General features: G+C 40.3%; 1 protein-coding gene across 1 annotated transcript in view; it reads right to left on the bottom strand.

Annotated features, from left to right (window-relative positions):
• Positions 1 to 284: 284 nt before the first annotated feature.
• vps50 (VPS50 EARP/GARPII complex subunit) overlaps positions 285 to 27,297 on the bottom strand; it is a 204,974-nt gene continuing 177,961 nt past the window's right edge. Inside the window, exons 23-28 of the mRNA XM_041183726.1 lie at positions 8,331 to 8,479; positions 7,680 to 7,776; positions 7,369 to 7,527; positions 3,921 to 4,042; positions 1,317 to 1,506; positions 285 to 1,049 (exon numbers count right to left, since the gene is read on the bottom strand). Coding sequence (XP_041039660.1) covers positions 930 to 1,049; positions 1,317 to 1,506; positions 3,921 to 4,042; positions 7,369 to 7,527; positions 7,680 to 7,776; positions 8,331 to 8,479 — 837 coding nt within the window. The 3' untranslated portion in view covers positions 285 to 929. The remainder of the gene's footprint in view (positions 1,050 to 1,316; positions 1,507 to 3,920; positions 4,043 to 7,368; positions 7,528 to 7,679; positions 7,777 to 8,330; positions 8,480 to 27,297) is intronic.

The following is a 27,297-nucleotide window of genomic DNA, read 5'->3' as shown; positions in this document are numbered from 1 at the left end:
TGGTGATTTATTTGGATCAGAGATGAGTGTAACCTTTGTGAATATATTTTGACTATCACCCTGATCTAAGTTCAATGTGATTAACACAATATAAGCGTAACTTACTTGTTTGCAATGTCTGGATGATTGTGTATTTTACAATAATTTTATTATTTTAATGGAATAAGTAATATCCATTTAATGATGAAAGCTGTTCTGTAAAATAACATTTTGAGTCAAGGCACAAAATCTCTACGTAACAGTATGACTGATGTAACACGAGCTGATGCGGGGTATAAAAATTCTAAGTTTGAGTTGTTTATTATTGAGTCACAAATCCATGATACATCTTCCATTTTAACAAGGGACAAATTAGTTTTCCAAATTCTAGAACCAGAACAAATTAAATGAGCATGTACAGAATTTAATTTGTTTTACTTACAGTAGTTCTATATGAGGCACAAGCATCCTTCATTTATTACTTACCCTTTTAGATAAGGAAAAAATATTGTAAAATCAATTTTAGCTAAAGACATTTGCTTCAGTACATACAGTAGTCCACACAATAACGCTATTCAATATACAGTTTCCTTCAGTTATAATATAGAATCCTTACAGCCCATATTCCAACAGATAAAAATGTATAACCTGCCCCCACCAAAAATAAGCAAACATTGTAAATAGTTTTCATATAGTTTCTAAAAACAGCATTACTGGGAGGATTGGGCCTACCAAACAAGACAAGAAAAAAGCTAAACTGTAATACACATTAGTCACTAAAGCAGCATTTCCCAGTTCAACCATTTAACATTGCTTTTTTTGATCCGAAAACAAGTAACATGCATCATAAATGCGTGTAACACAAGAGAACAATTATTTGTTCATTTGGAGTGGAAATACTTATCCCTCTGCCAGCTGGAACAATAATAACGCATGGTTGTTAGTATGGGCTATCTTTTTGGCCTGTCGGATTCATCAATGGCTGCTATCAGCTTCTGCCGAGCTTTTTTATTTATATGGGAGCCCAAACAAACATTCACGAGGTTGGTTAGTTGCTTGGTTGAATATTCCTGCACAAAGAAAACAGGTCAGATTTCAGAATGGAAAAAGTTGCTCAACTTTGCAAAACAAATTTGTATAAATTGATAAGATAATATGCTTACATAAAATTTCAGTCCGCTAATGTTTAAAATTCTAACAGAAGTATTACTGTTTTATGGGATGCAAAACTATTTGTTTTAAACATCTACAGTATGTATGAAATCTTTCAGTTGTAAAAATATTTTTATGGGCAATCAAATAAAAAACACTTTTTTGCCCTTTTTTCCCCTCCTTACCCTGTGTTCTTTAATCCATCTCTCCATGTCATTTTCAGTTAAATAGTAGGCTTTAATGTAGGTTTCCACAAACTCCTTATCAGGAATTGGTCTGATGTCAGTCAGCTTCTCCAGCTTCATCAAAAACTGCTGGAAGTCCAGCTGCATCAAGGCACGTCCCTCATTACTGCACTTCTTCACATTTGCATAGCTGCAGTGGAAAGAGAAGAAAGGAAATGGACACCTCCATATATGTAACAAATTAATAAAAGATAATCCATGTGAAAATGATTAAAGAAGTTCAATATTTCTTACAGCAAAGTTCAAATGTTGCTTGCAACTCAGCCTCCACTAGAATCAATTATTTGAAAACGGTCTCTAGTGCCAAGAAGAGGCAATCTTTTAGCATTATCTTCAAAAGTTTAATTAGACACACCAAAAGCAAGTTGTGTGTGACCCTTCTAAAAATTTTCAAATTGACGGAAGTGCAGTGCTAAATATCAAGGCATTACTAAGTATTATTACAGTCGTACTTTTTAGGACTTTATTTAGTGCAAATAACCTTCATCAAGGATTTTTCTGGTCCTAAAATACTTTCACTGGCAAGTGACAATTTGATCTAAGGCAAAGAAAGCTATCATAGAGCTGTCATTTCACAGGAATTGTAACAACTCTTGAATATTAAAAATCTAATTATCCCTGCAGTGATAGACAGAAATGATGTTATCCTTAACTATTTTGCAATGATAAACTATGATTAGCAGCTTGTGACTTGTAAGGAAATTAAATAGGAATACTTTTTTTTCTCTCTACTTACATTGACGAGGTGACAGAATGCATCAACAGGTTCAATAAGAATAGATTCAACTTTGTATAAGCAAATGGGATGTGCAGACTAAGATGACTGGAGATGAGCAGAACCAAGGTTGATGCTGCACTGAAAACAATTGAAAGGGCACAGAAGCAGATAGAGGGATAGATTTTTACCTACCACAAGAAAGGATTTAATGCTTACTGTCCACTAACTGGTGCTGACATAATAGTGTTGATACCTTCATCAGCCTACAACACATCTAACATCATATTGTAGGTGTCAAAACCACAATGATATCTATCCAATAACGGTTAGATTTTTATGAATTGTTTATAATGAACATGACACACAATTGCCTCAAAGCAATTGCTGGTGTTTTTAATGAACTTGCTGTAATTAAAAAACTGGTGTTTTTAATGAACTTGCTGTCATTAATTTAGAATTATAAACTCCTTGTGTATTAGTCATCAAATGTGCAATGTTACTTTGGAATTCAACAGCTAATTATAAACAAACTGACTTGCAGTTTGAGATATGGTTTAAATCTCGATTAAAATATTGCAGTCACTCTGTGCTAAAAATTTCCTACATACAAAATCACATATTCAAAAATATATTCTCAGTTGTTTATCAAGATTGTGCCAACCTTGGGTTCAGTGGTAGCAATCTTGCCTGAGTCAGAGGTTGAATTCAAGGCACAATCCATGACTTGGGTACAAAATCTCGAATTATACTTCAGAGCAGTACTGAGTGAGGTGCCACATGGATCAGCTTGTAAATTGAGTTTCTATCTGCCCTCTTGAGTTGATGTAAAGACCCCATGGCATTTTGTGAACAACATTTATTCCTCAACTACCATTGATAAAACTGTTTCACTTGTCCTATATCTCATTGCTGTTTGTGGGACCTTACTGTGCAAAGATTGGTTGCCACATTTTCCTACATGACAAGGGTGACTGCATTTCAGAAGCATTTTGGAATAGCCTGACATCTTGAAAGATGCTATATAATATTTAAGTTCTTTTTATCTTAAATTAAGGGCAGTTCAATGCTTTTGATTCACATTTTCTCTAATTGAGTCAAACGCTGTTCAATCTTGATTTACTTAGAGGACTCTCTCTTCGGCTAAATCTGGTTTTGATTTAAACCAATGTTCCAGAGCTGAACAGACAATGTGCTTAGCTGCTGAGCAAAATATAATTTCAAGTTTGGATTGGGGTTGGATGATGAGGTTTAATTTACTAATATAGCCATACAGGGTAATAAAATGTTTATATACACTGACATCAAAGTCAAGTTAAAGTGTATTTATGCTGCTGGCAGGAAACATTATCTGTCACCAGAGCAGAAATTTAGGCAGAACAAATTGTCTGATTTCTCACTTTAATGGTTGGGAAACAGCAGGGAATATGCAACCAAATTTCCAACTTATGCTGTCACTGGTATTACAGACTTAGAAAATTATCCTTTAAACTAATGAGCTGTAACTGATCCCAGATATTCTGATGCAGTGCAATTATTTATCACCAATTTGTATTCCATAAAATATCTTCTGTGAGCACTACAAAGTTGAAAAAACTTGCATTAACAAAATAGGCAGCTGATAGGCTTAAACATGTTGACCCTGAATTCTGCAGGGGTTCCGATCACTTGCAAAACCGTGGCACAGAAACGGTTGATAACAACCATGCGTGACATTTCTTTGAGGGTTCTGCTGATCTCCCAAATCTGCATCAGGAGATATGGGTAACCTTGCAGAAATTGAGGACCATTTTGAATTTCGGAAACACAATGAATAAAAGACAACTTACCCTTCGACAATGGTTCTGTTAGCCAGTCGAATACAATGCTCCCAAAGGACATTAGACACTTGTAGTGGTATGCGCACCCGTTTGGAAACCTCAGATAACTTCTTATTGAACTGTTCAAATTCCTACAGTAACAGATGTCAGAATTATACATAAACATATCCTAGTCCAATATATCCGCACATTAACTTGTATTTTGATATCACTTTCAAGGCACTTTTAAGAGGTTCACGGTTGGAAAAAGCCATATAAAGATGTATTAGAAAGGACTTGGTCAATTAAATAGATTTTAAGGAGAGTCTTTGAGGAGAAGTATAAAGTGAACAGGTGGAGAATTGTGGTGCTTAAATGATTATAGAAATGGCTACCCATGGTGAAGCAAAGGTGCACAAGAGGTCAGACTCAAAGGAACAGAGAGCTTAGAAATCAGGGATGGATGAGGGAAACAGCCATGATGCTGAAGTTGATTGCAGAGGAGGCCCACCTTAAAGGAAGCAAAGATAAGAGTTTTAAATTTGAGTTGCTGAGAAACAAGGAGAAAATGTGGGGATGAAGGTTTCATTTGATGGGCAAAAGTACAGATATGATTTATGCAATAGAAAGAATATGGGTTTGGAAGCTCATCTTGAGGATGAGTAGGGAATTTCAAATGTATAAAGTTGTGACAAAGGTCTTCCAAACATACAACTGGGAGAAATTCTGCCTCATTCAAGAATCAATATAGGATAATGTCAGCACAAAGGCAGTGAAAGGGTTGAAACAGGTGGTGGAGGTAGAGCTAGGTGTCACCTATGTGGAACATGTGTAATCTGATCCTACGCCAATTGATTATTTCATCACAGAGTAGTGTGGAGATGAGAGAGGGCCAAGGACAAATCCTTGGGACAGTTAATCACTGACACTGCAAGGGTAAAAAAATAAACCATTGGTAGAGGTGCTCTGGCTACAATTGGAAAGGTAAGAGTACAACCAATTGTCTGTTGCAGTTGGACAATAGAGGATAGATATTGGATGATTTGGTCAATCTTATCAAAGGCTGCGGAAATGAAATCGGATTGATAATGGATTGATAATGTGCCTCGGTCACATTTAACAGGAATATTGTTTGTGACCTTGGTTAGAGCCAGTCTGGGGCTGTGAGATGTTTGAATTCTGATTGAATAATTTCAAATAAGGAGTTGCAATAGAAATGGCCACATATCTGGGAAGCAGCAAAATGTTCAAAAACTGGTCTGCTCCCTATCCCAATTTCCTCTCCTCATCTCCACAAGAGTCATGGAACAGTCAACCTGCAACTAGGAGGCGGATCATTCAATAACATGTTCCTATGCTGCTTTGTTCATCTGCTTGAATTTGATGAGTCAAGCATCATGGTTATTTTCTCAACACCACTTCCTCTTAATTGAATGAGTTCTAAATCAGTTCCCATTCCATTTTAATAAGCTGTTATTCTATTCTATTCTTATAGTTTTGCAAACAGCAGGTGACAGGCCTTTATCTTTTTCTCCAGTCATCTTTCGCATGATATTTTCCCAGTCTAATTTATATTGCTTGGGGAGTTGCCACAACTCAATCTGCTCCCCTGGTTCAGAGTTGTGTATGGAAAAGAATATCTAAAGGAAGATATTCACCCTCAAGGCGGACACAAGTTAAAAAATTACACTACTTCCACAAAAAGTTACTAAAATTTCTGGTTTCTCGGTTTTTACTTGACCACTTGTTGAACTTTCATAACATCAAATTACATTTTTAAGATCGCTATGAAAATCTGAAGGAAAAACACTATGGCAGCCCAGGCTATTCTAAAATTGATACTTCTAACAACAATCAAAATCATGTGCAATTATAGCATAAACAGATCATTCAATTTTAAGAATTTAAGCACAGAATTTGGTCAACAAAACCCCAAAAATATTTTCACTGATTATGCTCAATGGATAGGTGATCTACAATACACCATCCTGGTGCCATGAGATGACTCACTTTGTGCCATGAGCCACAAATTGTGATATAGGTCCTCGTGGCAAAAAAAATACTCAAGGTTATTTTAGGGAATTAAATACTTGCTTTTGCAGTGGAGGCTGGGTCATTGAATATTTTCAAGACTCAGATAGATTTTTGATTGACAAGAGAGCAAAGGGTTATGGCGGGGCAGGCAGGAAAGTGCAATTAAGACCACAGTCAGATCAACCATGATCTTATTGAATGGCAAAGCAGGTTTGAGGGGCCAAATCACCTACTCCTGCTCCTACTTCTTATGTTCCTATGTTTTTAAAGAGGGTCCAGCTGGGACCCCCATGTGGTCTCCACACCAGTGAAGACAGTTTCCACCCTCTCTGATGGCTTTGGTTGTGTAGGATTAAGCAGAGGTTCTGTCATTCTCCAAAATTTGACCATGACCTGGTGTGTCCAGCTCCTGGCCTAACTTCCAGTCCTTCTGATGCACTCTCACCAGAGGTACAGTCCCCAGATTTGTGCGAATTGTTTAAGATTTCATATTTATTATTTAATGACTCATCTTTATATGGTATCTTTTTTGCAATCAATCACTACAGTTTTTATATTTGATCTCATTAAAAACATTCTACTTCAGAAATATTATAAACTAGGACATGTTACAAAAACATTGCATTAGGTTCAAAAAATATATGAAATAAAGTATTGCACAGGGGAATCAGGGGCTACAGAGTTAAAGAGGCCAGCAGAAAATTAACCCTCCTCTGAATACTTTGGATAAAGAATAAATGTGAAAGTAATTTAAACAACAAATTTAAATTGCTAACTAATTTCATCAATTGTATTAAATGATTCCCATAGACTGTGGAAATTAATATGGATAATTATGAAATACAACATGCTCCAACCTACAGTCAGAGGTGAATTATTATCTGGGCATTTCATGCAATGAAAGTTTGCTATCCAATGCTGAAAAATTTAATGAGGTGATCTTAGGACCTAAACTTGTTTGCATTGTTAATTATTTGACTAAGTGCACTTGAATTTAATTCTCGTGATATTTCTGGTCACTCTAATTAATAAGTACTTTATACTGAATAGGGGGTAAGGCTTTCATTATTTATGAAATCAAAGCAAGCAAATACCATGTCTATAATCCTGCTGATTAATAGCGAAGTGGGTTCAAAGCTATTCAGTCATACTGCATATATTAGGGAGGAAAAACAGCAATTCCAGAAACAAATTTCTATTTTCTGAAATGGAACCATTCTTCCGAAGAAGAGTCATTATCAGACTCGAAACATTAATTCTGTTTCTCTCTCTACAGATGCTGCTAGTCTGGCTGAGTTTTTCCTGCACTTTGTTTTTATTTCAGATCTCCAACATCTGCAGTATTTTATTTTTATTTTCCTTTATTCTGTGCTGTACAATAATTTAAAGAAATTTAATAATTATAATACTTTGCCATAGGAACTGTTTTCATGCTTGCAGTTACCTTAAGAAGAGCATCGATATACATGTTGTGTTGTGACATAATTTCTTTGATATCCCATTTAACATTAGCCATTAGATGCAGCATCTGTTCATAATCAATGGCTTTGGCAGCCACAATCCAGTAAATTGGCTTGCGCAGCTCACTAGCAGTTGACACAGTCTATTTGATGTCAGACCAGAAGAGAAAAAAGGGAAAAGAATAAGATGTCAACCACAGCAAGCAAACCAACAATTGGATGAGGTTTTATTTCAGCAGAAAGAGGCATTTTAAAATAATCAAATAGTATTACATTTGAAAAATTTAGTCCCTACCTGTGAATAAAACTGCTGCAAAAAAGGCTTCTTGGCTGAAGGCATCATGGCATCAAGATGTGGCTGCAGACATTCAAACTGATCAGCCAGAAACACCCTGAAAAAGACATTTAAGACCATTCATCATGAAGCAATTTTTGCGTGCATTGTAAATACATCTCGCCAACTGTCAACTGGAACATTACAACAAGGAGCCAAGGAAGTGGTTAAAGAGATATTTCTATCTGAGAGTTCTAAAGAAGTGCATCTATAATTTAAGACTACAAACTAAGAAGATATCTTTGTATTTGTTCCCAAAGGAAGCAAATAATTCTATCCCATCCAAAAGAGGAATATGACTCCATAAGAAAGAACAGAGGCTGATAAGGGTGGTTAAAAGGGGCAGTATATTGACGCATGTGAGGAATGAGCAAGAAAAGAATTAAACTGTGTAGTTCATTAATGGAAAATCACAGACAGACTTCATAATGGTCCAACTGGCTTGTTTCAGTGGTAAATATTCAATGATTAAGACATATATACCATTTGATGGTAAATATCTGGTATATTATTTGGACTTTCAGGACTTCCCTTACAAAGTAAGAAAATTTAAAAAAACGTTGATTTAGACTGTTTGTTAAACATTGGTCAAAGTTTTGCCAGGCAACTTACAAAGATTCTGTAGCGACTACCCTTTCTGCAAGACCGTATAATGTTTCAGTAGAATTTAAAACAACAAGGTGACTCAAGTGTGGGCTTGGAACCTTTTCTTTTCTCTCTTCTGTTGCTGTCAAGGAACCAGCAGTTTCAGGTGGTGCCTCCTACAGAAAGATCAAGTTGCACAATTATGAACACAACAAGATTCATTTATATAAAAGCAAAATACTGCGGATGCTGGAAATCTGAAACAAAAACAGGAAACCCTGGAAAAACTCAGCAAGTCTGACAGCATCTGTGGAGAGAGAAACAAAGTTAATGTTTCGAGTCCATATGACCCTTTTTCAGACCTGAAGAGAAGTGGAAATCTGATTAAAGTTACACTGTTTAATGGGGGTGGGGCAGTTGGAGCTGGATAGAAGGCCAGTGATAGGTGGAGAAAAAGGAAGGATGGACAAAGATGTCACGAACTAAAGGACAAAGGAAGTGTTAATGGTAGTGGTGAGTGCTAAAAAAGGTGCTAATAGTGGCGTAAAGGTGAGAAAAAAGGATGTGATCATAGCAAAACAAATATCCCCTTTTTAATCCCATTTTCTATCTTTTTTTATCCCACCACTGCCCCCTCCCCCCACCCTATCCCCTACAGGGCCACCTGTCATTTGTTCCATGTTGTTCTTTCACAAAATGCTAACCTTGTTCTGTTATAATCACATTCTGCTTTCTTACCTTTATGCCACTATTAGCACTTTTTTATTCATTATGGAGAAGGGATTCATGAGACCGGGGAAGAAAAAAAGAACAAAAATTGGGTAGAGCGGGCATGGTGATCCTTCCGGTTGTTCATCAAAATTGCAAAAAAAGCAATCCCACCAAATTGTATTTATATTGTGCTTTTAACATAGTAAAGGATTCTAAAGCACTATAGGAACACAATCAAATAAAACTTGACAAGACACACAAGGTGATATTGGGGCAGATGCGGTTTTAAGGGGCATCTTAGAGGAGAGAGGGAGAGAAGTTTAGGGAGGGAATTCCAGAGCTTAAGGCCAAGGAAATTGAAGATATGGCTGTCAATGATGGAACAATTAAAATCAGGAATACTCAAGAAGCCAGAATTGAAGGAGTATTGATATCTCAGAGGCTTGTGGGGCTGGGGGAGATTACAGAGATGGGGAGCAACGAGGCCATGGAAGGATTTGAAAACAAGGGTGAGCATTGCTTAAACAGGAGCCAAGTAGATTAGCATGCACAGAGGTGATGGGTGAACAGGACTTGGTGAGAGTTATGACACTGGCAGCAGATTTTCAGATGGCATTAAGAGTAGAGGTAACAAAGACATGGAAGAGGGTTTCAGAAAATGAGCTGAAGCAGAGTCAGGCAACTTTATGGGGTTAGCAATAGGCAGTCTCAGCGATTTCGCAGATATGTTGTTAGAAGCTCATCTTGGGAGTCAAATATGACATGAAGGCTGTGATTGGTCTGGTTTAGCTACAGTTAGTTGCCATGGTGAGGGATGGAGTGGGAGGGCAGAGAATGGAATTTGTGATGGGAACTGATGAGAATGGCTTTGGTCTTCCCAATTTATTTTAAAGGACTTCAATTTATTTTTATTCATTCACGGGATGCGGGCTTCACTGGCTGGATCAGCACTTATTGCCCATCCCTAGTTGCCCTTGAGAAGGTGGTGGTGAGCTGCCTTCTTGAGCCTCTGCAGTCCATGTATTGTAGGTACACCCACAGTGCTGTTAAAGAAGGGAGTTCTAGGATTTTGACCAAGCAACAGTGAAGGTACAGCAATATATTTCCAAGTCAGGATGGTGAGTGAGTGACTTGGAGGGGAACTTCCAGGTGGTGGTTTTCCCAAATGTCTGCTGCCCTTGTCCTTCTAAGTGGTAGTGCTCATGGGTTTAGAAGGTCCTGTCTAAGGAACCTTGGTGAATTTCTGCAGTGCATCTTGTAGATGGTACAAACTGCTGCTACTGTGCATCGGTGGTGGAGAGAGTGAATGTTTGTGGATGTGGTGCCAATCAAGCGCACTTCTTTGTCCTGGACGGTGTCCAGCTTCTTCAGTGTTGTGGGAGCTGCATTCATCAAGGCAAGTGGGGAGGAGTCAATCACACTCCCGACTTGTGCATTGCAGATGGTGGACAGGCTTTGGGGAGTCAGGAGGTGAGTTGCTCGTCACACGATTCCTAGCCTCTGGCCTGCTCTTGTAGCCACAATATTTATATGGCTAGTCCAGTTCAGTTTCTGGTCAATGGTAACCTCCAGGATGTTAATAATGGGGGATTCAGTGATAGTAATGCCTATGAACATCAAGGAGCAATGGTTGGATTCTCTCTTGTTGGAGATGGTCATTGCCTGACACTTGGGTGGGGGGAATGTTACTTGCCATTTGTCAGCCCAAGCCTGGATATTGTTCAGGTCTTGCTGCATTTGGACATGGGCTGCTTCAGCATGAGGAGTCGTGAATGGTGCTGAACAATGTGTAATCATCAGCAAGCATCCCTACTTCTGACCTTATTATTGGCCGGAAGGTCATTGATGAAGCAACTGAAGATGCAGGTAGACTGGGAAAATCAGGTTGGTAGTGGATCCCAAGAAAAGGAATTTGTCGAATGTCTACAAGATGGTTTTTTGGAGCAGCTTGTGGCGGAGCCCACTAGGGAACAGGCAATTCTAGATTTAGTGATGTGTAAGAGGCAGATTTGATAAGGGAGCTTAAGGTGAAGGAAACTGTAGGAGGAAGTGACCACAATATGATAGAATTTACCCTGCAATTTGAGAGGAAAAAGCTGGAATCAGATGTAACGGTATTACAGTTAAATAAAGGCAACTACAGAGGCATGAGGGAGGAGCTGGCCAGAATTGACTGGGAGATGAGCCTAGCAGGAAAGACAGTGGAACAGCAATGGCAGGAGTTTCTGGGAGTAATTTGGGAGACACAGCAAAAATTCATCCCTAGGAAGAAGAAGCATACTAAAGGGAGGACGAGGCAAGCATGGCTGACAAGGGAAGTCAGGGACAGCATAAAAGCTAAAGAGAAAGCGAAGAGCAATGGGAAACCAGGGGATTGGGAAGCCTACAAAGACCAACAGAGGACAACTAAAAAAGAAATAAGGAGGGAGAAGATTAAATATGAGGGTAAACTAGCCAGTAATATAAAAGAAGATTGCAAGAGTTTTTTTAGATATATAAATGGTAAGAGAGAGGAAAAAGTGGACATTGGGCCACTGGAAAATGACACTGGAGAAGTAGTAGTGTGGAACAAAGAAATGGCGAAGGAACTGAACAGATACTTTGCGTCAATCTTCATGGTGGAAGACATGAATAACATTCCCAAAGTTCAAGAGAGTCGGGGGTGGGGGTGGTGGTGGGCAGAGGTGAGTATGGTGGCCATTACCAAAAAGGTGCTAGGAAAACTGAAAGGTCTGAAGGTGGATAAGTCACCTGGACCAGATGGATTACACCCCAGAATTCTGAAGGAGATGGCTGAAGAGATAGTGGAGGCATTAGTGGTGATCTTTCAGGAATCACTGGAGTCAGGGACGGTCCCAGAGGACTGGAAAATCACTAATGTAACCCCCTGTTTAAGAAGGGAGTGAGGCAAAAGATGGGAAATTACAGGCCGATTAGCCTGACCTCGGTCGTTGGTAAGATTTTAGAGTCCATTGCTAAGGATGAGATTTCAGAATACTTGGAAGTGCATGATAAAATAGGGCAAAGTCAGCATGGTTTCATCAAGGGGAGGTCATGCCTGACAAATCTGTCAGAATTCTTTGAGGAGGTAACAAGTAGGTTAGACAAAGGAGAGCCAATGGATGTTATCTACTTGGACTTCCAGAAGACCTTTGACAAGATGCTGCACAGGAGGCTGCTCAGTAAGATAAGAGCCCATGGTGTTAGAAGCAAGGTACTAGCATGTATAGAAGATTGGCTGTCTGGCAGGAGGCAAGGAGTGGGGATAAGGGGGTCCTTCTCAGGATTGTGGCCGGTGACTAGTGGAGTTCCGTAGGGGTCAGTGTTGGGACCACAACTTTTCACTTTATACATTAATGATCTAGATGAAGGAACTGAGGGCATTCTAGTTAAGTTTGCAGATGATACAAAGATAGGTGGAGGGACAAGTAGTATTGAGAAGGCAGGGAGGCTGCAGAAGGATTTGGAAGGTCAGGAGAATGGGTAAAGAAGTGGCAGATGGAATACAACGTGGAGAAGTGTGAGGTCATGCACTTTGGTAGGAAGAATAGAGGCATAGACTATTTTCTAAATGGGGAGAGAATTCAGAAATCTGGAGTGCAAAGGGACTTGGGAATCCTAGTTCATGATTCTCTTAAGGTTAACTTGCAGGTTGAGTCGATAGTTAGGAAGGCAAATGCAATGTTGGCATTTATTTCGAGAGGACAAGAATATAAAAGCAGGGATGTGCTGCTGAGGCTTTATAAGGCTCTGGTCAGACCACATTTAGAATACTGTGAGCAATTTTTGGCCCCGTATCTCAGGAAGGATGTGCTGGCCCTGGAGAGGGTTCAGAGGAGGTTCACGAGAATGATCCCAGGGATGAAAGGCTTAACATATGAGGAACGTTTGAGGACTCTAGGTCTATACTCGATGGAGTTTAGAAGGATGAGGGGTGATCTGATTGAAACTTCAGAATACTGAAAGGCCTGGATAGAGTGGACGTGGGGAAGATGTTTCCATTAGTAGAAGAGACCAGGACTCGAGGGCACAGCCTCAGACTAAAGGGAAGACCTTTTAGAACAGAGATGAGGAGAAACTTCTTTTGCCAGAGAGTGGTGAATCTATGGAATTCATTGCCACAGAAGGCTGTGGAAGCTGGGTCATTGAGTGTATTTAAGACCAAGATAGATAGGTTCTTGATTGGCAAGGGGATCAAAGGTTACGGGGAGAAGGCGGGAGAACGGGGTTGAGAAACTTATCAGCCATGATTGAATGGCAGAGCAGACTCGATGGGCTGAATGGCCTAATTTCTGCTCCTATGTCTTATGGTTAGTCCTAGGGCACTACCCTGAGGAACTCCTGCAGTGATATCCTGCAGCTGAGATGACTGACCTCAAACAACCACAACCATCTTCCTTTGTGCTAGGTATGACTCCAACCAGCGAAGAGTTTTCCCCGATTCCCACTGACTCCAGTTTTGCTGAGGGGTCTTTGATGCCACACTCGGTCAAATGCTGCCTTAATGTCAAGCAGAGTCACTCTCACCTCACCAGTTCAGTTCTTTTGTCCATGTTTGGACCATGGCGGTAATGAGGTCAGGAGCTGAGTGGTCCTGATGGAACTCAAAATGGGCATCAGTGAGCAGGTTATTGCTAAGCAAGTGCTGCTCGATAGCACTATTGATGGCCCCTTCCATTATTTTAATGATGATCGAGAGTAGACTGGGGTCTACTCTCAATAGGGCAGTAATTGGCCGGGTTGGATTTGTCCTACTTTTTGTGCATAGGACATACCTGGGCAATTTTCCATATAGCCGGATAGATGCCAGTGCTGTAGCTGTACTGGAACAGCTTGGCTAGGGGCGCGACAAGTTCTGGAGCGCAAGTCTTCAGTACTATTGCCAGAATGATGTCAGGGCCTATAGCCTTTGCACTATCCAGTGCCTTCAGCCATTTCTTGATATCATGTGGAGTGAATCGAATTGGCTGAAGACTAGCATCTGTGACTGGGGACCTCAGGAGGAAACCGAGATGGATCAACCACTCGGCACTTCTGGCTGAAGGTTGTTGCGAATGCTTCAGCCTTATCTTTTGCACTGATGTGCTGGGCTCCTCCATCAATGAGGATTGGGATATTTGTGGAGCTGCCTCCTCCTCCAGCGAGTTGTTTAATTGTCCACCACCATTCATGACTGGATGTGGCAGGGCTGCAGAGCTTAGATCTGATCTGGTTGTGGGATTGCTTAGCTCTGTCTATCACTTACTGCTTATGATGTTTGACTTGCAAGTAGTCCTGTGTTATAGCTTCACCAGGTTGACACCACATTTTTAGGTATGCCTGGTACTGCTCCTGGCATGCCCTCCTACATTCTTCATTGAACCAGGGTTGATCCCCTGGCTTGATGCCAATGGTAGAGTGGGGGATATGCTGGGCCATAAGGTTACAGATTGTGTTCGAGTACAGTTCTGATGCTGCTGATGGCCCAGAGCACCTCATGGATGCTCAGTCTTGAGTTGCTAGATCTGTTCAAAATCGATCCCATTTAGCACAGTGGTTGTGCTACACAACATGATTGAGGGTATTCTCAATGTGAAGGCGGGATGTCGTCTCCACCAGGACTGTGCGGTGGTCACTCCTACCGATACTGTCTTGAACAGATGTATCTGCAGCAGGCAGGCTGGTGAGGATAAGGTCAAGTATGTTTATTCCTCCTGTTGGTTCCCTCACCACCTGCTGCAGACCCAGTCTAGCATAATATAAATGTGCATAATACAAATGTTTATTATTTGATTCAGGTGAACAAACGGAGTGCAGCTGAACTAACTGAGTGAAGGCTTGGAGTTTGGTGAAAGGGGAGTTTTAAGTGTTAATTTTGTTAAGTTTTGCTTTTAAAATCTAATCTAGTCTGTAATTAGCAGTAACTGGAAAGTACTGTGTAAGCAGGCTAAATTCTTTCTTTCTTGCAGTTTAGACAGGGTAAAATCACTCTCAGACGTAGGAGCTGAATAGTTAATTAGCTAACTGGTTGGATCAGGTTACTGTAGCCCCAGTTCAGTTTTACTATAAATTCAGGGTTCTTTAGTGCAGCCTTTACAAATGGAGTGCAGCTAAGCGAGGACTTGGAGTTTGGTGAGAAGGGAGTTTGGGGAGGGATGTGTGCATTTACTCTTTCTTTCTCACCCCATAGAAATTGGTTCTTGCTCTACTACAGGGAAAGGAACTAGTTGTTTGGTGAGTATCTGGTAAGTGGTTAAGTTCTATTCTATCCCCACCATTTAAAATGCTACACAAATTTGTGGCAAAGTTAATAAACTGCATAAGAAATCAAAATAAAAAATTGATTAGTATAATTAAGTAATTATTTAAACAAATTAAGGATGGAAGGACAGATGATGTGTCAATGCTGCAGCATGTGGGATCTTCTGGATAACATTGTGATTCAGGGCAAACACGTATGCAGTAAGTGTTTGCAGCTTGAGGAGCTTTGGCTCAGAGTCACTGAGCTGGAGACTAAGCTGCAGACTCTACGTCACACCAGGGAGGGGGAAAGTTACCTGGATGCTTTATACCAGGAGGCAGTCACACCATTTAGGATAGGGTCTTTGGATTTGGTCACTGGTCAGGGACATGAGGGTGTGACCGCAAGTCAGGCAGGTAAGGGGACACAGAGAGCAGGCCTCTATAATTGTCCAATAAGTTTGAGGTTCTCAGTTTGCTTGGATGAGAGCAAGGGCTGCAGGATGGATGCAGCTTGTTTCACCTGCCTATTTACCACCAATGAAAGTAAATAGGCAGGTGCAGCAAGAATTAGGAAGGCAAATGGTATGCTGGCCTTCATTGCAAAAGGATCTGAGTTCAGAAGTAAGGATGTCTTACTGCAGTTATACAGGGCTTTGGTGACACCACACCTGGAGTATTGTGTGCAGTTTTGGTCTACCTATCTAAGAAAGGATATACTTGCCATAGACGGAGTGCAGCGAAGGGTCACTAGGCTGATACAACAGTCCTGCCATTCCCAGTATGAGGAGAGATTGGTTCAACTGGGCCTGTGTTCACTAGAGTTTGGAAGACTGAGAGAGGATCTGATTGAAACGTATAAAATTCTAACAGGGCTAGACAGACTGGATCAGGGAGGACTCCCTAGCTGAGGAGTCTAGAACCAGGGGCCACAGTCTCAGATATGGGCAGGCCATTTAGGACTGAGATGAGGAAACATTTCTTCACTCAGAGGATGGTCAACCTGTGGAATACTCTTCCACAGAAGGCTGTGGAGGCCAGGTTACTGAGTATATTCAAGAAAGAAATTGATAATTTTTTGGACATTAGGGGCATCAAGGGGTATGGAGAGAATATGGCATTGAGACAGAGGAACAGCTATGATCATACTGAATGGCAGAGCAGGCTCGAAGGGCCGAATGGCTTACTCTTGCTTCTAGTTTCTATGAGTAAACTGATCATGGCACCATGGTACAGGAAGCCATCCAAGTGTGAGGGAGTAAAAAAGAGCTTAGTGGTAGTAGGGGACAGTATTGTGAGGGGGATTGACAAAGAGTGAGTGTCCAAGCAGCTTTGTTGCCTGCCTGATGCCAGGGTTCAGGACATCTGCTCAGGGCTGGAGAAGAACTTGCAGTGGGAAAGTGAGGATCCAGTGGTCGTTGTCCATGTTTGTACTTATGACAGGCAGGATGAGGAAGGAGGCTCTGCATAGTCAGTATGACAAGCTGGGCACCCAAGTTAAGAAGCAGAACCTCAAAGGTAGTAATTTTGGGATTATTACCATTAGCCATGTGCAAATTGGCTTAGGACAAATAAGGTTAGAGAAACTAAGGCATGGCTCAAAGACTGGTCTGGGTAAAATGAGTTCTGTACCATTGGGATGATCTACTCCTGAACTTTGCTGGGGCTGGTGTCCTCATGAGCTGCATAACTAGGGAAGTCGGGAGGGTTTTAAACTGGATAGTGAGGGCAAGGGGTCAAATTTGGGAAGATGTGGTGAACCAAAGAGTAGAGACAAGGTGAGAGAGAAAGTTATTAATATGGCAAATGATAAACAGACCGTGACAGGAAGGGACAGAGAGTACAAATCTAAGAGTAAATCAGCAGATAAGGCTAAACGCTACAAAAGTGTAAGAAACTGGGGTCTTTAATAAGCAGGCATTTTCTGCATCTTATGGGATTAGCTGAGCAACATTGATTTTTTTTTTCTGGAAAAAGGATTCCTAAGCACTTTGACCTCTAAACAGTCTTATTTCAGGCTGTCATGTTAACATTCCTGAGTTGTTAGATGACACCCTGTGCACCCCCTTTTCTCCCAAGCGTTTAGAAAAGAACAAGATATGAACCTCAGTGCGATGTAAACTAAAACTGACCTTTAGTGGGGTGATGCACCAGATCGGGGGGTAACCACCCTCAAGTTTTGAATACCTGTCCTGTATCCATTGGTCAGAATAGTTAGATAGATGACTGACAAAAGGTAAGCTACCAGCCCCCAAAACAGGGTATATGGATAGGTGTCATACTGGTGGTAGTGGGCTGAGGGGCTGCTGAGGTGCTGGTGAAGTAGCATTGCCCATTGTTCAGATGGAAGATGGATCGGAGGAGAACGAAGATCGAGAGATCGAGGGAAGAGTTTCCTAACACTTTGACTTGACAGCTGAATGCTATTATCACAAGCTGGTAAAGGTTGTATACTTTTTTCTGTCTGATTAATTAATGTATCATATCTAAACTGTTTATTTCTTAATAAACTATCTTAAAATTACATACGAATAGTCAACTGCCCATTTATGTATCTGTAGGCCCAAATCCAAAAATCTTACTGAAAGGACAAAACTAAAGGTTCTGTATCTAAACGCACATAGCAGTCGAAACAAAACGGATGAACTGATAGCGCAAATAGGAATAAATAAGTACAATCTGATTGCCATTACAGAGACAGGGCTACAGGATTACATAGATTGTGACTTGAATATTGAAGGGTACGTGACATTTAGGAAGGACAGGAAGTCAGGAAAAGTTGGTGGGGTGGCTCTGTTAATTAATGATGGTATTAGCACATTAGAGAGGGATGACCTAAGTTCAGGAAACCAGGATGTAGAAGCAGTTTGCGTTGAGTGAGAAATGATAAAGACAAGAAATCACTTCTGGGAGTGGTGTACAGGCCCCCACTTGAAACTGCATGGTGGGACAGAGTATAAAAGAAGAGATAATGGGAGCTTGCCAGAAAGGGACAGCAATAATCATGGGGGGGGTTTTCATTTACATATAGACTGGAAAAATCAGAGGGACAAAGGTAGCGTAGATGAGGAGCTCATAGAATGATTTTGGGGTAGTTTCTTAAAATAGCGCAAACAAGCACTATCTGAAGCCAACCAGAGAGTAGGTTACACTAGATCTGGTATTGAACAATGAATGAGATTGGGTTAATTGATAACCTTGTAGTGAAGGACCCTAAGGTAACAGCAATCATATGATTGAATTTTACATTCATTTTGAGGGAGAAGCGAGTGCATCCGAAACTAGCTTAAATAAGGGCAATTTGAGGGCATGAAAGCAGGGCCAGCTAAAGTGAACTGGCAAATGAGGTCAATAGAGGTTCAGTGGCAGACATTTAAAGGGATATTTCAGAATACACACAATAGATATATTCCAATGAGGAAGAAAAATTCCAAGGGGAGGGCCCACTGTCCGTGGTTAACTAAAAAAAGTTAAAGACAATATCAAACTTAAAGAAAAAGCATATAATTACACAAAGACAGGTGGGCAGGTCAGAAGATTGGAAAGAATATAAAGCACAGCAAATAATAAGATGATTAATAAAGCGGGAAAAATTAGAGTGAGAGAAAGCTAGCTAGTAATGTAAAGATGGATAGTAAGAGTTTCTATAGATTGTTAACTAAGTGAGTGTCTGGGAAATTGATAATGGAAAGTAGGGGGATGGCAGATGAATTAAACAGGTATTTTGCTTTGGTCTTCACAATAGAGGACACAAGTAATATCCTGGAAATAGCTGTAAATCAGGAAATGGAAGGGGGGAGGGAGGAACTCTGGCAAATTGCAATCACCAGGGGAGTGGTATTAAGCAAATTGTTGGGGCTGTGGGCTGTCAAATCCTCAGAGCCAGGTGAACTTCACCGAGGTCTTGAAAGAAGTGGCTAGTGAGATAGTTGATTCATTGATTTTAATTTTCCAAAATTGCCTAGATTCGGATAGTTTCAATTAGATTGGAAAATAGCAAATGTAACTACTATATTCAAAAAGGGAGGGAGACAGAAAGCAGGAAACTACAGGTCAGTTAGCCTAATATCTGTCATAGGGAAAATGTTAGAAGCTATTGATAAAGATGTTATAGCAGGGCACTTAGAAAAATTCAAAGCAATCAGGCAGAATCAATATGGTTTTGTAAAAGGGAAATCATGTTTAACCAATTTATTGGAGTTCTTTGAAGGAGTCATATGTGCTGTGGATAATGGGGACATACTATACTTAGATTCCCAGAAGGCATTTGATAAAGTACCACATCAAAGGTTATTGCAGAAAATAAAAGCTCATGGTGTAGGGGGTAATATATTGGCATGGAGAGAAGATTGGTTAGCTAACAGGAAACCGAGAGCTGGCATTAATGGGTCTTTTTCTGGGGCCTCAACCTTTTCCAATTTATATAAATGATTGAAAGGACCAAAGGAATGGTTGCTAAATTTGCTGATGACACAAAGAACTTTCCTACCAATTTACTTAAATTGTGAAGAGGAAGTAAAGTGACATAGGTAGGTTAAGTGAGTGGGCAAAGATCTGGCAAATGGAGTAAAATGTGGGCAAATGTGAAATTGTTCATTTTGGCAGGAAGAATAAAAAAAGATTATCTAAATGGAGAGAGATTGCAAAGCTCTGAGATTCAGGGGGATCTTGGTGTCTTAGTGCATGAATCAGAAAAGGTTAGTATACAGGTACAGCAGGTAATTAGGAAAGCTGATAGAATGTTATCATCTATTGTGAAGGGAATTGATTACAAAAATAGGGCAGTTATGTTTCAGTTGTACAGGGCATTGGTGAGACCACATCTGGAGTATTGTGTACCTTACTGGTCTCCTTATTTAAAGAATGATGTAAGTATGTAGTTCAGAGAAAGTTTACTAGACTAATACCAGAATCGGGCAGGTTGTTTTTATGAGGAAAGGCTGGACAGGTTAGGCTTGTACCACTGGAATTTAGAAGAGTAAGAGGCGGCTTAATTGAAACCTTTAAGATCCTGAGGGGTCTTGACAGAGTGGATGTGGAGAGGATGTACCTTCTTGTGGGAGAATCTAGAACTAGGGGTCACTGTTTAAAAATAAGGAGTTGTTCATTTAAGACAGATGAGGAGAAATTTTTTCTGAGGGTTAAGGGTCTTTGGAACTCTTCCTCAAAAGGCAGTAGAAGCAGAGTCTTTGAATACTTTTAAGGCAGGGCTAGGTAGATTATTCATTAACAAGGGGGTGAAAGGTTATTGGGGGAGGCAGGAATGTGGGGTTGAGGTTACATTCAGATCAGCCATGATCTTTTTGAATGGTGGGGCAGGCTCCTAATTCATATGTTCGTATGTTCCAGCTATTCAGTGGAAGACCCCTTTGAGGATGATGGTGGCCAGGTTGCCAAAGTAAATAGGATGGCAGTCCAATTTTGGGCTGCTACTGTTGTTATACTGGGTAGCCTAAGTTGAAATCTATTCCTCAAGGTTTATTAGTATTTTTTCCAGACATCTGAAAAGATGCTGTAGGGGAAGAAATCATTTTTGCTGAAATGACTTTTAGAGCTACCACCAAAGTAACAGGAAATTTTGACAGACCATCTGAAAATGAAGCCATTATGTAACATATATTACTTCTGTGCTCCTCGCTTTATAAGGTGGGAATATTCAGAGAAGACCCTATGAAGTTTGCTTGTTTTTTGTATTTATCCAATTTTTCCTCCAAGGAAATAATAGCTTCTGCCGTCATAATGCTCATTCTGGACTGATTTGTTGAGTCCTCTGCTGGTTACACAATTTAAAATAATAACATGGAGAGAAATATTTTTCCTGGATTACAAAATTTGTTATGTAGCCATAATATTAAAGGCATACAAATTAATTGAACAAGAAAGTGATAGCAGTTAGGACTTGATTTTGAAAACAAAAGAACGTCAAATGGTATTATAAGGGGAAGTGGTGGCATAGTGGTATTGTCATTAGACTTGTATTTTGGAGACCCAGGGTAATGCTTTGGGGACCCAGTTTCGAATCCCACCATGGCAGATGCGGGAATTTGAATTCAATAAAAATCTGGAATTAAAAGTCAAACGATGATCACAAAACCTTTGTTGATTGTTCTAAAAACCCATCTAGTTCACTGATGTCCTTTAGGGAAGGAAATCTGCCATCCTTACCTGGTCTGGCCTACATGTGACCTCTAGACCCACAGTAATGTGGTTGACTCTTAGATACAATTAGTGATGGGCAATAAATGTTGGCCTAGCCAGTGATGCCCACTTTTATTTAAAAATAAAAATTCCTATTGCATGCTTGAAATATCTTGCAAAATGCTATGAAGACACTTCTGAAACTCTCCATTCCAAAAATAAGCAGAAGGTGTATGTAATTTTTAAACACAAACCATGCTGCACAACTATACTGCCAAAAATCTGAAACATTTTATACAATATGAAATGGTGCAATTTTGAGAGATTGACAGCAAAGATGGAAAAGAAAAAAAAGAGATTATTAACCATTTACTGAAAGCATTCACTGTGACATCCCTATTCAAGGCTTTTCATGGGTTTGTTTTTGTCTTGTCCCATAGGGAAGTTTGAACTGCGAGTCCAGTGACTTCCATGGAATAACTCACCATCTTTCATGATCACAACCACCCTAGTATTGAAATCAAAGGAGAACTCTTCTGGCTCAAAACAACTGTAAGCACCTTAGTCTCTGTTAATTTTTCTCTCCATTTCACCCCAAGTAGCTCAGAAAAACTATCAACATACATTGAACATTTTTGTATAAACCTGAATTGGAATACAAGGCATAAAATAGTTCTTGAAAACACGCCTTCAGACAGTTGAGTAGCAAGAACATGATGAGCGGAAACCTGAGTTTATCAAGTATAATTTTTCTTCACTCATCCCGGAATAGTTTGCGTAGCCTTTGCTTGTTATGTCCAGCATATACTGTTCTCTGCAGGCTAACCAAAAATATTGGGCTTTATATAGAACAGACACTAATATAATGCAGTTTGTACACCAAGAATTATCCTGCATTTGGCGCTGGTCACGCAGGGAACTATGTTTTTTCTCTTAAAAAAAAGTTAAAAGTCAAATACTATTATATGCTAGAAACATCTTGCAAAATAATATGAAGAAATTTTTGAAACACTATTCCAAACTAAGCAGACACATGTATATTTATTTTTTAAATACAAGTCATGCTATACAACTGTACTATCCTAAAAATGTCCTATTGTTTCCTTTCTGTGGTCATTCAAATGCTGACTGATTTAATGGCAAACAAATGTCACCTGTCAGCTACATCTATTCCTAATCTAAACAAAAGGAAAAGCTCTTCAACAGAAGCCCTCTTCTTTGACAGCAATGTTCATTTACTGGTGCAAACCTGTCAAACACAATTTTTGAATGATTTAAGTGGGATGTTCTCCAGGCATATTTAGGAATATTAAAAAGTGAACAGGAAATAAACTTGCAGGGCTATGGAGATAAAGCAGGGAATAGGATTGACTGGATTGCTCTACAGAGAGCTAGCATGAATGGAATGGCCTCCTTCTGTCCCATAATGAATCTACACTATTCAAAATAAAACTGTCGTAAATTATACATATAATATACACAGACTTGCATTTAACATCATAAACAGCACAAGGTATTTTTCAAGTGATAGCAAATAAAGTTTGACACTGAGCAACATAATGGGTGAAATTTAACCCAAGTGATAGGGGATGTCGCTGGCTTGCTGGAGAGCCAGTGAGAGCCCCATGTCGCCTCCATTGGAGAAGGCCCTTCATATTAAGTGCCAATCCGGCAGTTAGGTGGCCATTGTTGGGTCTTCTTTGAGATTAAGGACTCCAGGGCAGAAATCCCACCCCCTCCCCAAGAACTGCCAGCCAATCAGAAGCTTGCAGCGCTCCATTGCGAGCAACACCACTGGGAAAGTTGGCAACTGCCAGCAATGTACCCAACAGATGCCCAGGATCAATGAGGGACCTGAGACCAAAGCTGGGTGAGGCCAGAATGTAGGAGAGGGATCAGGGGCAAGGGATGGCTTTCAGCAGCCTACCCCCACCTGCCCGATGCTGGGTCCAAGCACTGAATGTCTTTGAGTGAGGGGCACCCCCCCCCCCCACCCGTGAGCCTCGAAGCAAACCCAACAAGGACTTGCTTTTCCGGCTTCCTGCATGACGTCTCCCCTGGCTGATGAGGCCCTTAATTGGCCATTTAAAGGCCTCAATTTGCCCTTAAGCTGTCCAGAAGCATTCCTGCCCCAGACTTAAATAGATGGAGGCTGGAAGACTGAGGGGTCACCACCCAGCACCTTCTCACCTAATTAAATGCTCCCTCCACCTTCAAACTCACCACCAAGGGGCATTAAATTCCACCCAAGGAGATATGAGGCTAATTAAGTTTTAAGGAGTATCTTACAAGAGGAAAGATGTAGAGAGAAAGAAGATTTAGGAGGGAATTGCACAGCTTAGGGTCTTGGCAGCTGAAGACACAGCCACCAAGAAGAAAACTGGGATGCTCAAGAGTCCAGAATTGGTGTGCACAGAGATCACAGCTGGCTGTCGGATATTATAGAGATAGGGAAGGGCAAGGCCATGGAGGGATTTGAAAACAAGGATGAGAATTTTAAAATTGAGTGGAGTGATGAGTGAATGGGTTTTGGTGAGAGCTAGGGCACAGGCCACGGAATTTTGAATGATCTCAAAACTAAAGAGGGTAGAACTAGAGAGGCCAACCAGGAATGCATTGGAATAGTCAAGTCTAGAGGTAACAAAGGCACTGATGAGGATTTCAGCAGAAGATAAAATAGGGCAAGGGCAGAATCAAGCGGTGTTAGAGGTGCGAATAGGTGGTCTGAATGTTGGTGCAGATATGTAGTACGAAGCTCAACCTGGGGTCAAATATGACAAAGATTGCAAACAGTCTGGTTTTGCCTCAGACACTTGACAGGGAAAGAGACAGAGTCAGTAGTGAGGGAACAGAGTTTGCAATGAGGACACAGACAATGACTTCAGTCTTCCTCATATTTAGTTAGAGGAAATCTCTGCTCATCCAATACTGGATTTCAGGCAAGCAGTGTCATGGTTTGGAGACAGTGGGGGAATTAAGAGAGGCGAGGTAAAGCTGGGCATCACCACCATACATGTGAAAACTGACTGATTTCGGATGATGCTGCCGAGAGCCAGCATCTAGATGAAAATTGGGGTGATCCCAAGAATAAATCCTTGGGGGACACCAGAGGTAAGTATGGGAGCAGGAAGAGAAGCCATTGAGGGTAATTCTCTGGCTGCAACTGGATAGGTAGGAATGAAACCAAGTGAATGAAGTCCCACTGAGCCAGACGGCAGTAGAGAGGTGCTGAAGAAGAATTTTGTAGTTAACTAGGCTGACAAGTATAAGAGTAGAAAATGTTGGAAATACTCAGAAGGTCTGGCAGACTCTGTGGAGAGATGAACAGAACTAATAAAAATAGTGAGAGAGAATACTTATGCATGTATGCAGCGTGTATGTGAGACAAAGTGAATCCAAGAGTTAGAGGATGAGAAGGAGGGGAAAATGAAATGTTATACTTATTGAAGCACCTACTGCAGCTTTCCTTGTCATTCATATTATTCTGTACATAATATGTTTATTGTTATAAGACACCATATTCTCTGATAAGGTAAGAACGACCTTAAGTGACCTGCTTGTATATTCAATTTATTAAACCAGCAGAAGGAAGCAACTATGCAGACATCTGAGACAATCATTGAAAATCAGCACTTTTAGAAGACACCAAATCTATACCATCATGTAGATGATCTGGCTCTTATTAGTGCAAGATAGGCTGATTAATCCAGATTCCAGTAATAGCATTAACAGAGGCTATAAATATCTACTAAAATAAGGAGAAATATTGTGCACGATCAGAAAGCTATTTTGTATTATTCAATTCCATTTGCCTATGGACCTGGGTATTTAATGGCGCAAAGGTGACATTATTTGTCTTGACCAATATTAACAGTTAATGTCCCTCAGAAGTTTAAAAAAAACATGCATTTATATTGTACCTTTCATGTTTACAAACAAATTCACATTGTGATTTACTTTTGAAGTGTAATAACTGTTTAATATGTCAGATAATGATGACAATTTCCAAACAGCAATGTCCCATAAAGATCAATTAATCTGTTTTAATGGTGTCAGTTGAGGGGCAACTGTTACCAATCACACTGTGAACTGCCAGCTCTTCTTTGAATGTCACAGGGTCTTTAACGTCCAACTGAGCAGGCAGATGTGATATTGGCTTATAGGTAATATCTGCTCTGAAACACAGCACCTCCAAACAACCAGCACTATTGTCCAAGTATCAACCTAGGTTATGTGTTCAATTTCTGGCATTGGGCTTGAACAAATAACCTTCCAACATAGAGGTGACAGTGTTACCAAGGAACCAAGTTGACACCTAAATTACTAATGGCAAAATATCAATGACTAACACTTAATATATTCATATAACATTCCTCTATCCACAATTCCAAGTGAGGCATTAACCAGTTTAATATAAATTGGTTAATGCCTGCAGCAAAATAGCTGAATGTGATATTAATGACATTTATGACAGTTCAAAGTTTTTTCTCCACTGAAATTTTCACATTTAACACTTGTTCTAAATGTTTGTAAATTTAAACTATAAATTTAACTAAATAATTGATCTTTGACCGTTGCTAATTTTGAATATACAAGAAAGGTTAAGTGGTTATCTGGTTGATGTAAATCAGCACAACACATATCTTGTGTAGTTTAATTCAGCAAAGAGCAATCATGGTAGCAATTATATAGCAAACAATAATTTGACTGTCTATTTGAGCTCAATTACACATGGATGCAGTGATGTGCTTGTTAGTCAAATAATGGGTTCCTTGTCTTTCATTTTCCTGCTGCGTCAATGTGGTACCCTATTAAATAAACTGTTGCAGGCATTCATTTGCATACTGAGTTCAGCTCCTTTAATTACATTAGTTATTTTTTTCATAATAAAGCATTTATGTAGATAATACCATTAAGCTTTATTTGTTCTTATTCCATTAATGGTTCTAAAAGGAGAATAGTTGGTTATAAAACGCATTTGAAAAATTAACAGCCAGATACCCATGTATTAGTACTAAGTTGAGTCACTGTTTTAAGTTTTGAGCTCAGTCTCACCAGATCACAAGTTCCTCACTCTTACTAGTCCCTTGGTTACTCTATTTCTGATATGTAATTTCTGTCTTCTACTGAAAAGTCAGGCACAAAGGCTCGGATGTACAAATTCCAGAAATGGCTGAAAATTCAAAGTCCTGCCCCTGAATCTGACATTTCCTGTCTTTGTTGGGGTGGGACTGGAGTCAGGTGCTCGCACAGGCACAACTTGTGGCTTCAACTGGCCATTTAAATCACCAGCTGCCTCCACTGAAATGGGATTTTGGAAGAACGGGGGTGTGGAATCCAGGGTGTTCAGGTAAGAGGGGGCCTGAACTTGGTGGCTGCATTAGGATAACCAGGGTACCCCTTTGGAGGTGAGGCAACCGTTGGGATTGTTAAAAGTGAACAAAATTATGCTTTTTACACACAAACTCATTGGAACTGTCAAGCTGTAAAAGAGCTGTCCAGCTATCAAGGAACTGTAAAAGAACTGTCCTGCTGTCAAAGCTGTGCAGGATGTATCAAACCTGTCCAGGAAGAGATACAGCAATCCAGGAAGTGTCCAAGGATACCAGATGAGTAGGCATGGAGGGGCGAAGGGTGGTGGTTGGGGACCATGGCTTGGCATGAGTTGGCACTGTTGGCATAGGGGGTATGGGGCAATGGAGGGGGAGTAGAGGGGCATTAGGTTGGCAAAGGAGTATGGGAGCCATGGAGGGTGGGTAGAGGAGCACTAAGTTGGCTGAGAGGGTATGGAAGTAATGATAATGGGTAGAGGGGCATGAAGATGGTACAGGGCATGGATAAACATAGGTTGGCAAGGGTTGGGCACAGGGAGTGTGTGGGGGAGGTGAGCGATGGAAGGATGTTTTTTGTTTTATGATTATTTTTT

This window comes from Carcharodon carcharias, chromosome 3, assembly GCF_017639515.1.
Source record: "Carcharodon carcharias isolate sCarCar2 chromosome 3, sCarCar2.pri, whole genome shotgun sequence".
Lineage (NCBI taxonomy): Eukaryota > Metazoa > Chordata > Chondrichthyes > Lamniformes > Lamnidae > Carcharodon > Carcharodon carcharias.
The sequence above is the reverse complement of the archived record's forward strand: the minus strand, read 5'-3'. Positions and strand labels throughout refer to the sequence as shown.